This window comes from Excalfactoria chinensis, chromosome Z (assembly GCF_039878825.1).
Source record: "Excalfactoria chinensis isolate bCotChi1 chromosome Z, bCotChi1.hap2, whole genome shotgun sequence".
NCBI classification, from domain to species: Eukaryota; Metazoa; Chordata; class Aves; order Galliformes; family Phasianidae; genus Excalfactoria; species Excalfactoria chinensis.
In genome coordinates this window covers 8,947,777-8,960,704 of record NC_092857.1, presented here as the reverse complement: position 1 = coordinate 8,960,704, position 12,928 = coordinate 8,947,777, and the positions used below count along the sequence as shown (strand labels likewise).

Below are 12,928 nucleotides of genomic sequence, written 5' to 3'. Positions count from 1 at the left end.
TGGGCCACGAAGCAGAGTCAATGGAGAAGTCCTGTGGCTTCCCCAGGTGCCAGGCGGATAATGTACTGGCAGCAGAAGGGGACAGGCTGGTGCCATATCTCTGTCACTTTGTGCTTGAGAAGATGCTAAGTTTGGGTTGCCTTTGAGACTGAGGTTTCCTGTGCGTTGTAGGGGACTGCTATCATTCCCACCCAAACCACTGCTCCTGCCACACCACGAGGCCCCTGCAGAGGTCCCAATGCCCATTCCCACCCGCAAGAACCATACGCACCCATCCTTCTTGTTAAAATGCTTTAATATTTGGACATGAAGACAGGACGTAGCCTTTCAGGCTGTGCACAGACAAGACGCCCCCGAGCCATGGTGTAAGGCTGCAGGGTTTCCCTTCTCAATGGATGTGTGGATTTGGCCAAAATGCAGTTCAGCTGGTGACGTCCTGAGCGTGCCAGTGGGGTGCACGTGTGGGGGTAGGGAAGGGGGATGAGGGCTCCCCAGGCAGCTCAGAGGTTGTTCAGCTCTAGCAAGGTCTGGTCCAGGACCTGGTGTATCCCCACATTCTCCTCTTTGGCACTGGCCAGACTCTCTGTGAACACAAGGGACACCCAGCCACACAGCAAGATGCACACACAGACGCAGTACAAGCATACCCAGGCACAGCCAGACCCACACACACCACGCCAAGCACAGACACACGCACACAGACAGACATCTCAGTGAGGTGCCAGCAGGGATGTGCCCAGACCCTCTGGGACCCCCAGGGACAGGTGGTCCCTGCTCTTTGTCTTCTCCCTCCTCCCACAGTGCCCTGTTGCCCATGGACAGCCCCTCTGTGGCATGAGTACTGCTGGCAGGTACTGCTCCAGACAGTCATCATCACATCCCCATCTTCCCATCCTGCCGTCACCACCAGCTACAATAGGCACGTGCACAAACCCTTGGCTGCAAAAGAGGAGAGCCAGCGCCTGCTGCACGAGCCGTGTGCTCTGTGAAGAAGAGGAGTGAGACAGCAGCCCAGGAAGGAGGGCGGAGAAGACAGCAGAGAAGGAGCAGAGCTAACGAGGCTGCAGGGTTGAGCTCACTGCTGGGGCAGCCTCCTTCAGAGCTCGCTTGCAGATGGAATCCTCTTTTTGTGAGAGATGGGGATGGGACAGGAGTTCTGCCCACTCTGCTGCAGGGCATTCTGCTGTGAAGGCGTCCCCCTGCTCAGTTTGGGGTGACCAGAGGGATGGGAAAGAGCTGGCTGCCTGGGGAAGGGGAGGAAGGCAGCTACAGAAGGCACCGTGTCCCTCCCCAGTGGGGCCAGGCTGATGCCGGGGGACAGCCACCATCTCATGGACATTCTGGGACATGGCAAAAGCTCTCATCCCTCCCCCAAGAAAATCCCATCTGCTCCACAGGGCCTCCCTGTACCACCAAGCAGGGCAGTTACTCAAATAGGGGAGTGTGCAGGGCTTGCAGCCCTCAAGCCAGCCTAATCAAAATGGGGTGGGAAACAGCTGGGGCTGGGGGCATCCCAGGGGCATCCCAGGGGCTGGGGCAGGAGCTGTGGCAGCTCAGTTGTTAAGTTCTGTAAGGATGACCCGCAGCTCGTTAGTGAGAACACGGTTTTTCTCGGCCTCCTGCCGGGAGCGCTCTAGAGAAAACGGAGACATCAGTGCAGCAGTGGGAAAAGAAAGAGAAAGGAGAGTTAGAAAAGGGACAGTGCTGCCCATCAGAGCCTTCACTGGGCACCCCATGGCTACCTGGGGGGCAGCAGGGAAAGCAGGAGGAGAAGGCAGCCAGTCGTAGGACTGCTGGTCCATCAGTTCCGTGGCAGGGCTGTAGGGTAGGATGGAATGTTCAGGGAGGACTGGGGACATGCTTAGGGCCAGAATCATCACTGAAGGGTACGGACAGCCCCTGCGGACAGGGAGGGTGATGGAGGACAGATGCCAGTGCTGAGAGGATGTTGTGATGTCTGGGAGTGCAGATGGGGAACGGACAGACCAGATCTAGCCCTATGAATTTAGACTGAAGGCATCACAGAGGAGATCCAGAAGGTGGCACAAAATGAGGAAAGCTGCATCCGAGAGCCAGGGGTGGTGGGAACAGCCCCAGGCAAACAGCAGCACAGACTCAGCTGTGCTGGAGTCCCTGAGATCACCCCCGGCTGCCGGCACCTGCATGAGACAGCAGGATATGAAGGATGAGCGTGGAGAACCAGAGCAGCATGAAGAAAACAAAGGAGAAACCAAGGAGAGAAAACGCTTTATTGAGACCAACTCAGTAACCCAGAGGGACAGAACAGAAAAGAAAAAGTCATGAAATGCAAAATGCAAACTGAAAAGCAATGTGCAAAGGACAGAGGCAAGGCAGGGAGGGGAGCGTGGGTGGTGGGGGTGTCTGCCTGGGGCCAGGACCACCCCCATCCACCCCATATACCCCCTGGCATGCAGCACCAGGATGGCTGTGCTGGAGGGATGTGGAGTCCCTAGTGCTTGTGCTGCTGGGGGGAAATGTGGGGCATAAGGCCCCTGGGCATAGCTCCATCCTCCCACATCCCCGTGGGGTGTGGGGTCTTGGGGATGCACCCCTTCCCCTTAAACACCCCATAGCGCCTACACCTCATCTTGTGGGAACACAGAATTATAGAATCACAGCATGACTTGGGTTGGAAGAGATCTTAAAGAAGAGGGTTGGAAGAGACCCTGCTGTGGGCAGGGCTGGCACCTGCTATGAACACCCCAGGCCGACTCCTGTTGACCAGCAGCCATGGGCCAGGAAGGACAGAAAGGAGACAGAGCAGGGACAGAGAGGGCAGGAGAAATGGGGAGGGTGCCGGGCAGGCAAAATGGCCAAGCTGGGGGGAGGAAGGCAGGCAGGGGGGTGCGGTGCTGGTGCCCAGTGTGGGGTTCAGAGGGAGGTGATGTCATTAAGCGCATTGTCCAGCTCCTCACTGATGGCTTTGTACTTCATCTTCTGTGCATACACTTCATCTGCAGGTGGGGGGTGTGAGGGGCAGGCGGTGGAGCAGGGAGGGAGCGAGTGGCAGAGAGAGAGAGAGTGGCGGTGAGCAGGAGGCGAGGGTGGTGGGAGCGTGCAGGTACGACACTGGGCACAGACGGTGTGGATGAGGCCATATTTCCCATCTGGGACACCAGCACACCCAGTGCATCCCAACCTCCCCCCTCCTGTCATCCGTGCCCACCCCTGGCACAAGGACCCCATCCCCACCTGCCCATGAAAGAGGGACACAGGGCAGCGGGGACTTTTTACCTTCTAAGTCATCAATGGTTTTCTCCAGCTTTGCCACAGACCGCTCAGCAAACTCTGCCCTGGTCTCAGCCTGCAGGAGCACAGCAAGGACAGGGAGTGTGATCAGAATGCCCCTAAATCCACACCTCAAACATGCTCTGCACCTCGAAACCACCCCAACTGCTGCACCTGGGATGGTGAGCATCTCAATCTGCCTCCAAGGCAGAGGAGAGAGATGTTATTTTACTGCTGCCAGTGCATGTCCTGGGAGCAGAACATCATGCACCCATAGAGACCCTATACGAGAGCCTTACCTCCTTCAGTTTCTCCCCTAGAAGCTTGATTTCCTCCTCGTACTTATCCTCCTTGGTGGAATACTGCAGGGACAGAGAGGTGCACCGTTAGCCCCAGAAGACGCCTTCAGTTCTTCACCCCAATGAAGGACCCTGCTCCCCTCAACCCTGCACGCTCTGCCCAGCCCCAGCAGCCCTACCAGGTCATACCTTGTCGGCCTGGGCCTCCAGAGACTTCAAGTTGTTGGTGACAATTTTCAGCTCCTCCTCTAGGTCACCACATTTACTACATCCCAAGCAGGGGCCACCAGGCAGGGGAGGGGGGTGAGGAAAGGGAGAAGGGAGGAGCAGAAGGAGCACAGGGAAGGAGGAAAGAAGGAGAGAGAACAAGTTGAGCAAGGAGAAAACTCAGAGTGGAGGAGCAGCAGAGTCACTGGGCACGTATCACTTCCTTGCGTGTCACTGCTGTACTCCTGCATCCCTCTGAGGAGGAGGAGAGTGGGCATGGAGGAGCATGAGCTGCCCGTGGAGGGACAGGCAAAGTGAGGGCTGTGGCAGCAGTGCAGAGAGGAGAGAAGTGGCTGGCGTGGCTCAAGAGACAGCTATAGAGAGAGGGGGGCTGCTGCACCTCGCCCCACGCCCCTGCCCCAGTACCTCTTCCTCTGAGGCAATGAGGGATTTGAGGCTCTGGTCCATGGTCCGCAGCTCCTCCTCCAACTGTCTCACTCGGCTGGGGTGGAAAAGGGGCACCCACGGAGGGTGCCAGCAGAGAGCAGGTCAAGGATGTGCCGGGGGCCAGCATCCCTCCTCCCTCCTCCCACCTGCTGGGTGGCTGGAATGGAGCTCCCCATCCCCATGTGGACATGGATACGTCCGCAGCTCCCATGGATAAGGGAATGGGGCAGAGGTAGAATGGGAGCCTCGTGTGCCTGGAACCCTGCTCACCTCTCCGCCACCTCTGCCCGCTCCTCCGAGCGCTCCAGCTCTCCCTCAAGAACCACCAGCTTGCGGGCCACCTGTTGGGGACATAAAAAGGAACATGTCAGGTTGGGTATTAGGAAAAACGTCTTCTCGGAGTGGTGATGCAGTGGCACAGGCTGCCCAGGGAGACGGTGGAGTCACCGTCCCTGGAGGTGTTCAAGAGCCATGGAGATGTGCTACTAAGGGAGGTGGGTTAGTGGGCATGGTGGGAATGGGTTGGAGTTGGACTGGATGATCTTGGAGGTTTACTCCAAACTTCGTGATTCTATGAGTCTGTGTCAGACACAGACTAGGAAGTAGGGCGGCAGGGCTGCACTGCCCTTGATGACACCAGGGGTCAGCGCACACAGGTGGTGGCACATACCTCCTCATATTTGCGGTCAGCCTCTTCCGCTATGTGCTTGGCTTCCTTCAGCTGCATTTCCTGGAGTTCCATTTTCTCCTCATCCTTCATGGCCCTGTTTTCAATGACCTTCATGCCTCTGTGGAAAGCCAGAACAAGAAGGTTAGGAAGAATTTATTCATGGAGAGGGTGGCCAAGGATTGGGCTGCCCAGGGAGGTTGGTGGAGTCTCCATCCCTGGAGGTGTTTAAGAAACTTGAGGACTTGGCACTAAGGGACATGGCTTAATGATGGATCTCATTAGGTTGAGCTGGTGATTGGGCTGGATGATCCTGAAGGTCTTTTCCAGTCCAGATGATTCTGTGGTTCTATGAGGTTATGGCTGTGGGCCGAGGCAACACCTGCATCTCCTGCCTGCCCACTGTACTCTGATCTGTCCATCCTCTCACTCCAGAGACACACAGTACATTGCCTAGGGACACAGTCACCCTGTGCAGTTGGATCACATCAGCAGTACCCTGGGGATGCATAGCTGAAGCAGCAGAGATGCCCCATGGCAACCCAGGAGACATGTCTCTGAGCCAGGCAGGTCCAACTGGTCTTTGCCAATGGAGGCAAATGGCCAGCTGCAAATTGTTCATTGCCAACTGCCCATAAGGCAGTGACATGTCTGCCCTCGCCTGCCTGGCTTCTGCCCAGGAAATGTGTGTGCTGAAAGCAGGTACTTAACCAGAGAGTGAGCAGTGCCCCACACGTGCTCTGCAGCCCTCTTCAGGATGTTGCTGCTTCGTTCCCAAAGGCCAACGTCAGCTCCTGGGCTACCTCCTGGAGGAGGAAGCTCTGGGGCACAAAACCAGTTCTGAGAACCCGCTGGCTCCAGGCACAGCTTAATAATTTGTATAGGCATCAGATCAAATTGCTAAGGATTTAATGGGTCCCCTGGAAATTTCAAAGCGTGCCAAGAATGCCTGTAGCAAAGGGGGCTGTGTTGTGCTCCCTCCCTACAGAAAAAAGAATGTGAATCCCCATTGGGTCAACTCAAGGGGTCCCAAAGCTCTGTTGCAAAGCCAAGGGGCTGTCTGCTATGATGGGCAACTCAAAGCCACCCCGTGTTGTCCGCCAGCCCCTTCCCACCCCCCATCACACCTCTCGCTCTCATCCGCCGCCTTCTCAGCCTCTTCCAGCTTCTGCAGGGCGGTGGCCAGGCGCTCCTGGGCCCGGTCCAGCTCCTCCTCCACCAGCTGGATGCGGCGGTTCAGAGAAGCCACCTCAGCCTCAGCCTGTGGAGCAGAAACCTCTTGGTCACCACATGACACACAGACATGTATATATCACTGCCAGGAGTTATTTTAGCTGGGACACCCCTTTGCACCACGCAGCAATCACTTCTGACCTGCTCTAACGCTTCGCAGCACGAGCCCCATCACCCCTCCATAATGACATGGGGATCCTGCATAGCTAACACTGTGCTTGATGCCAGCTGATCCTTAGCATGCGTGCACAGCCCCCACACCAAATCCTCAACCCCCCAGCACAGGAGATGGAAGAGGTGTGCTCAGCGGGTTCTCAAGGCTGTGCCTTCCTCAGGCCGGCACTGGAGTTTTGCAGAGCAGTGAATAAAGGAGGAGGAATGCCCTGTGCTGATCTGCTCCCGAAAAGGAGATGGGAGCCACTTGTGGATTTCCTGTTTACGGAGGCGGTGGTGCAAACGGGTCCCACAGAGCCGAGCCCCCTCTTGGGGCCGCCCGGAGTCGCCCTGCTCTGTGCTGCCGACCCGCAGAGCCCGGCCGCGGGGCGATGGAGCGAGCCGCCCTCGGACGCGTGGCGTCCAGCCAACACCGCACCGCCGGGGCAGGAGGGAGCGGGGCCCCCCGCGTTCCCATGCTCCCCGTGCGCCGACGGGGCGGGCAGCCAGAGCCGGCCGGGAGCGGTGGCCCTGGCCCCCCGCCAGCCCCCGGCCGCCTGGCCCCGTTCTCTTTCCATTCACTAAGGCTTCCCCGCTCCATCACAGCCGGGAAACGCTGCCTCAGCAGCTCCCGACTTCGCGGCTGGGAGGAAAAACCCGAAACGCAAAGGGATGGGCTGCGGTGGGAGCGTCCCGCTTCACCGCCGGTACGCGAGGCAGAGCGAGCGGGGATGCCCGAAACGGAGGTCCCGTCAGATGCTCAGCGTCACCCCGGAGTGAGCTTTTTCCCGGGGAATGACCCCCCGAAGTGGGTCAGCGCTGCCTGAACGGGCGCTCGGGAACATGAGCTGCTAAGAGGGGAACCCGATCTGCGGCTGCAGGAAGGGGCCGCTTCCTCTGCCCGCGACAACGGCGAGGGTACCGCGCCCAGCTCTGCCGGCCCCGATAGCAGGAGGATGCGGGAGCCGGGGGAGGGCAGCGGAAAGAGAGACAAAAAACCGCCCAACAACAACAGCACAAAGCCAAACCGGGAACGACCCGCAGCCTGGAAAAGCCACAGAGCGGAAATACTGGCCTGTGGCAGCGCTCAGGGATGGTTTGTCCCTGCGATGGAGCGCAGAGGGTTCGGCGGACGCTCCCGAACCAGTCAGCAGCCTCTCGGGCGAGGGGAGCTCGGCCGCGACGTGGGGCCGTTCCCAAGCCGAGCGCTGCCGCCGAGCATCCCCGCGAGGCCCCGTCAGCCGGGACCTGCCCGCAGCCCCCGCCCCGCCCCGCACCCGCTGGGGGGGCTCACCGGCGCCCACCGGGACGCGCGGCCCCGCAGCCCAGCCGTGCCCCTCGCTCCCCGGTGCGCGGCCCTCAGGAGCGGCGCCGCCCCGGTCTGGGGGTCTCGGGGTGCCCCCAGGAGCCTTACCCGCTCCCGGGCCTGCCGCTCGGCATCGGCCTCCCGCTGCAGGTGCTCGGCGCGTTCCTCCGCCTCGTCGGCCACCTGCTGCAGGCTCTGGATCTTCTTCTTGACGGCGTCGATGGAGCTGATGCCGGCCATGGCCGTGAGGCCGGCGGGGAGCGCAGCGAGGCCGCTCCGCTTAGCCCTTTGTGGGATCCGCCTGGCTCGGGCAGGAAGCGCTCAGGCGGCGGCCACTCCCGCCCTGCCTCCATCCCTTCCTGCTCCTCCTCCTCCTCCTCCTCCTCCTGCCGCACACCGATCCGCTCCCGCCGCTGAGCGCACGTCGCCCCCCGATAAGGCGCGGACCCCCGCAACATTAGGGACGCAGCCTCCCCACAGCAGAGCACAGGGTGCCCCCCGCAGCCCCAGCGGGCAGATGGGAAGGAGCTCGGGGTGTTTATTTTCCTTGGAGGAAAAAGGGCTGCAGAGGCTGTGAGCCCCTCCGTGTAGAGTGTATCTAGGGGTGCTCCCCGGAATCCCCACACATCTGCTGCAGAGCCGAGAGCTCGGACTTTTGTCCTACGGGTGAGGCAATAAGAGGGATGGGGATGCTCTCGGGCATCCCCTGAATACAGCCCCTGGCCACACAAAGACCCCCAGGGCTGATGCCCCAGGCTACAGATAAGTCTAGCTCTGCATCCCGGCCGCATGCTCGAGTCCATCCAAAGGACAAGGTGTGGTGGCATTCAATCCCCTCTTAAGGACTTCTCAGCTGCCAGGCAGCCCCAGCTGCACTTCATGCCCACCTCCAGGGATGCCATTTCCCAGTATCTGGGACTTCCCTGGAGGGGCAGCACCTGGCCATGCTCCCACAACGCTGCGTCCCAAACCAGATGGCAGCAGTGTGGCAGTACATGGCTTTGGGCTTGGCCCTAGTCCCAGCCTCATGCTTGGGCACGGAGCAGCTCACAGGGTGCAGGGCAGAAGGGAAGTCTCAAGAGTAAAGAGGCAATGGGAGCAGGCTGTGGGGCAGGCACCCTGGTCCCATATCGGCCGGAGCATGGTGCCTCCTGCTCTGGCCCCACCCAGGGATGCAGTCACTTCCCAGCAGCGCCCGTTCCCTCCCACCGGCTCGGGGAATCGCCAAATAAGAGCAAAGTCTCAGCTTGGGAGAGAGCCGGGGCGGGAACTTGGGTGAAGCCTGTGGGATCGTGGCCTGGGATCATGGCCTGGGAACGTCAGAACGTGCGCGTCCCCCTGCTCGCAGTTAGTTGGCTGGGACAGGCCAGTGGCCAGGGACAAAACAGAGCTGCAGGGGGGCATACCCTGCTCAGACCACCACAAAGAACCCACGGGATGTCCCTTGTGGGGACGAGGAGGGAATGGGGCTGCAGTGACCACGCTCAGCACTGCCAGCACAGGGAGGTTCAGTGGCTATGGGAGCAGCCTGTCCCCAAGCTCTGTGCCTGGGGCATCCTGCACCCAGCTCACCCCATCCCTGCTCAGAGCAGCACAGAACCGCGCACAGCACAGTCGCCCTCTGGACAAAACAAACAAGCCCTTCCCGAGAATTCCCAGTGCTTTGACAGCTTGGTGTCTAACTCTGGGCAGCCCTCATGGTTGGCAATCAATGCCAGAACCTTTCTCAGGACAAATGTCTAAACCCTCCCCACAAGATGCAGCCTGGCACTGTGGCCATTGGCATCCAATGAGGCTCTCTGCCCACTCCACCTGCATCTCTGACCCGGCAACTCCTGTTCCCTTGTAGGTTGGGGGTCCCACTGGGGGCCACGGGCCCCTCCAAGGACTTTGCTGCCGTTGTCTGTCCTCATCTGCTCTCCCCTGTCCTTGGCGGCCACCTTGGACTTTTGACGCATCTCCCCCATTTAGCTCCGTAAACCCGCCAGAATGGCATTTTTGTTCTCAATCCTAAAAAGCCTGGCTATGCCCCTGCTGGCCATGCTCCAGACAGCTCCCCTGTAGCTTCTCCTCCAGTTTCCAGGGTTGGTTTTCATCAGAGAAGGACTGGCTATCAAAAGGAGCATTTATTTATAGGGTGTCAAATACCCCGTGTGGCACTGCGGGTTGTTATACCCAGCTCCTGAGCGGGCTCAAGCCACGCACAGCTGTTCCACCCTTCATCCCAGCCAGGCGCAAGCCAATTTCAACACCTTCCTAACATCTCCCCACCGGGATCCATTTCCCAGGAGTAGCATCAGTCATGGCCCTAAATAAAACTCTTCTCAGCCTTACCCTTCCCAGGGTACAGGGTGGCACGTCGGACCCCTAAAGGGCCATCCCCATGCTTCCTGAGCATCCTTCCCAACCAGTGCTCAGTGTGAGCAAGAGCTTTTCCTATTTCTCAGTTTCTTTTTCCATTTCTTTCTAACACATTTTAGCAGTTATTACCAAGTTTTCCCTACATGTGCCTGTGGGCACAGTGGGGATGCTCATCCCTATAGGGCGCTGGGCTAAGTGATGCCCTGATATCCTGGCACCCACATGGCACCCATAGCCAGATTGGGTCTGACACCCTTCCCACCAATGCTGACCATATAAGGTTCCCCTCTTCCCTCACCCCCCCCCTCCCCCCGGGGTCCAGTGCCTGCACAGGGGAGGGGTTGCCTACGTACATCCGTGGCTTTCTTCTCCGCCTGCTCCAGCTTCTCCTGGGCCTCCTTGACAGATTCAGAGTATTTCTCCACCTCATCTTCTGTACCCTTCAGCTTCTTCTGCAAGCCCTGCTGCTCTTCCTCCAGCTGGGGAAAAGATAGAACACGGGTGTCATGGTTGGTCACCCTGGAGCACCCACCCACTCAAACCATCCTCACTCTGTTGTGACCAGTCCATTCTGGGGCCCCAGGACCTTGGGGAGCCCCATGTCCCCAGGGCTGGGGACAAGACAGGACAGCTCCTGACCTGGAGACACAGCTATGGGGCACCAGGAAGGTCCCTGTCCATGTGGCTGTGGTGGGAGTGGGTTTTCCCCCAGGGTGTCACATACAGAGGGGTAAGAAGGTGGCAACAGGGACTCCCAGCAAGATACAGTGAATTTGGGGATACCGAGGTCGGAAACAACAGGCACTGGTCCCCATGTTGGTCCCCATATTGGACAGCCCTAGATTGGAGACCCCTAAGGCTGGACACCCAGCAAGACACCCCCATTATGGGGATCAAAGAGGTTAGAAACTCCTGAATTGTGGGTCCTCGGGGTAGGACATCCAGCAGGACAAGGTCCCCAAGGTTGGACACCTAAGATAGGGGTTCCCCACATTGGACACCCACTAGAACAAGGGCCCTAGGGCTGGACATCTCTAGACTACAGGTCCTCAAGGGTTGTACACCCCTATATTGGGAGCCACCAAGACTGAACACCCAGAGAATCTCGACCCTCAGGACCAGATCCCTCTAGGGCTGGGATTCCCAGCACTTTTTTGGGGGGAGGCTACGGGACACTCACCTGCTTGCAGCGATCCTCCGCCTGCTTCTTATCAGCCTCCGCCTGCTCGGCGCGGTCGATGGCGTTTTCCTTGTCCAGTTTGAGCATCTGCATCTTCTTCTTGATGGCCTCCATGGTGGCGGTGGGGCGGCGGCGGCGGTGGGGCGAGAGGCAGCGGTGGTGGGCAGAGGAGCACCGGGGGCGGCGGCAGCACCGGCACTGCGCCCCCCGCCCCGCAGCGCCGCCTAAGAGCCGGGGAGGGGCCGCGTCGGGAGGGAGGGGGCCGCCCCGGGACCTCCCCCGCCGCCCGCCAGCACCTTTTAGGGACAGACTTCGCCGCCGTCCGCGGCACCGAGGGGGACGGGGGGGGGGGGTCGGCACCCGGCGGGCAGCCCCGGCACCTGGCACCGAAGGGGCACCGGGAGAGGGGCGCAGCGGTGACACTGTGCTGGGGACACCAGGGGCTCTGCGGTGGGGGTGCCGTGGTGGCGCGGTGCTGCGGTCAGCGGTGACAGCGCACCGGGGACGCCGCGAGAGGTCTGGTTGAGGGGACACTGTGCGGAGGGCACACCTGGAGGCAATTCGGGAGACAGGGGGCTTGGGGACACCCCGCTTTTATCCCTGAGCGGTTACTGTCATCTGGGGACACTGCTTGCTGACTCTCCGGTGCCTGTGACTCACCTCAGTCCGCAGCTCTGTCCTGAACGGGGGGACAACTTACACTTTGTCACTGTGCCCTGGGGAAGGGGGACCCTCAGGGCTGGCACTGCTCTTAGGGGCACCCATGGCAGTCCTGGGGGTCATGCGGGTGCTGCAGTGGCACTTGGACACCCACGGGCTGTGACCGTTTGGGGACACCCTATAGGCCAGCACTGCTCCCTGGGCCACAGGGAGACTCCATCAGCTCTGAAAGGAACAGGAGATACCCAGGATCATCATGATACTGCTGCGCCTCAGGGTCCCCTGCATTGTTTGTATCCGTGTCTCCAGCAGGACACTGCTCTTCTGGCACTGCAGCCCCCAATACAGCCCCAAGCTGTAGTATGGGAGTCCCACCAGCCTGGCACAGCTGGAGATTGGGACCATGGCCCTAAGCCAAATGTGGCACCCCTTTCCCAGGGCTGGCAGTGGGCACAGGGATGCTCTATGGAGGTGACCACAGCGAGACCCCCTTGTGCAATGCAGGCTCCTCCTGGCACAGCCGCCCCAGGACCCTCCTCCACACCGCCCCAGTGTCCTCTGCGCAAGGCCTGGCAGCAAAACACAACGGAAAAATCCTCCAGGACTGGAGGGAGCCAAGCACTGACCCCCCCGTCCCATCCTATTGCTGCGTCACAGCACTGCCCCGTGTTTCCACCACCCCAGGGCCATCATCCTCAGCAGGAGGGTACCTTCAGTGGGACAGCATTGCAGGGTGACTTGGGGCATGCAAGCTGCCTTGCTCCTTCCTTCTTCTCAAAATAAACTGTATTCCACAGGCAAAAAGAAAAAAGAAAAAAAAGCAAACCCTTCTGATCCCAGCTCCTCCAAAAATACCCCATGCTTGAATACCGCTCGTAAATGCTTCTGGTGCATTCCCAGCTGCAGGGTGGGCTGGAGGCTGGGGGGGCCTGAGGGGATAGTGTGGGATGGGATGGATGAGGTTAGGAGCTGTATGAGCTCCCAGCCCATTGCTTTGCAGCCACATCCAGCAATGGGACGCTCACCCAACTTTTTGGCACAGTGAGAGTGTTTGGAGGTGAGAACTGGAGAAAATGGCTTTATAGGAGCAAGACAAGGATGGATGGATCTAGGGGAGATGCTTAAGCCCAGAGCAGCCCAATGGACTCAGAGGTGATGAGCGCAGT

The 12,928-nt window shown here is 59.7% G+C and overlaps 1 protein-coding gene across 12 annotated transcripts; it reads right to left on the bottom strand.

The window, feature by feature from the left end:
• Positions 1-285: 285 nt before the first annotated feature.
• Positions 286-11,308, bottom strand: TPM2 (tropomyosin 2). 12 transcript variants are annotated; one of them, XM_072359059.1, is made up of 9 exons: positions 11,103-11,308; positions 10,276-10,401; positions 5,997-6,130; positions 4,873-4,990; positions 4,473-4,543; positions 4,182-4,257; positions 3,549-3,611; positions 3,256-3,325; positions 286-1,633 (listed from the first exon to the last, which is right to left on the bottom strand). In XM_072359059.1, exons 1-9 carry the CDS (start codon positions 11,214-11,216, stop codon positions 1,554-1,556), a joined length of 852 nt encoding a protein of 283 aa, XP_072215160.1. In that variant the 5' UTR covers positions 11,217-11,308; the 3' UTR covers positions 286-1,553. The 12 variants fall into 12 exon arrangements, with proteins under 12 accessions (XP_072215160.1, XP_072215156.1, XP_072215161.1 ...); XM_072359055.1 differs by having other exon boundaries at positions 286-583; XM_072359060.1 differs by lacking the exon at positions 4,182-4,257 and adding an exon at positions 3,738-3,813.
• Between the last annotated feature and the right edge of the window lie 1,620 nt (positions 11,309-12,928).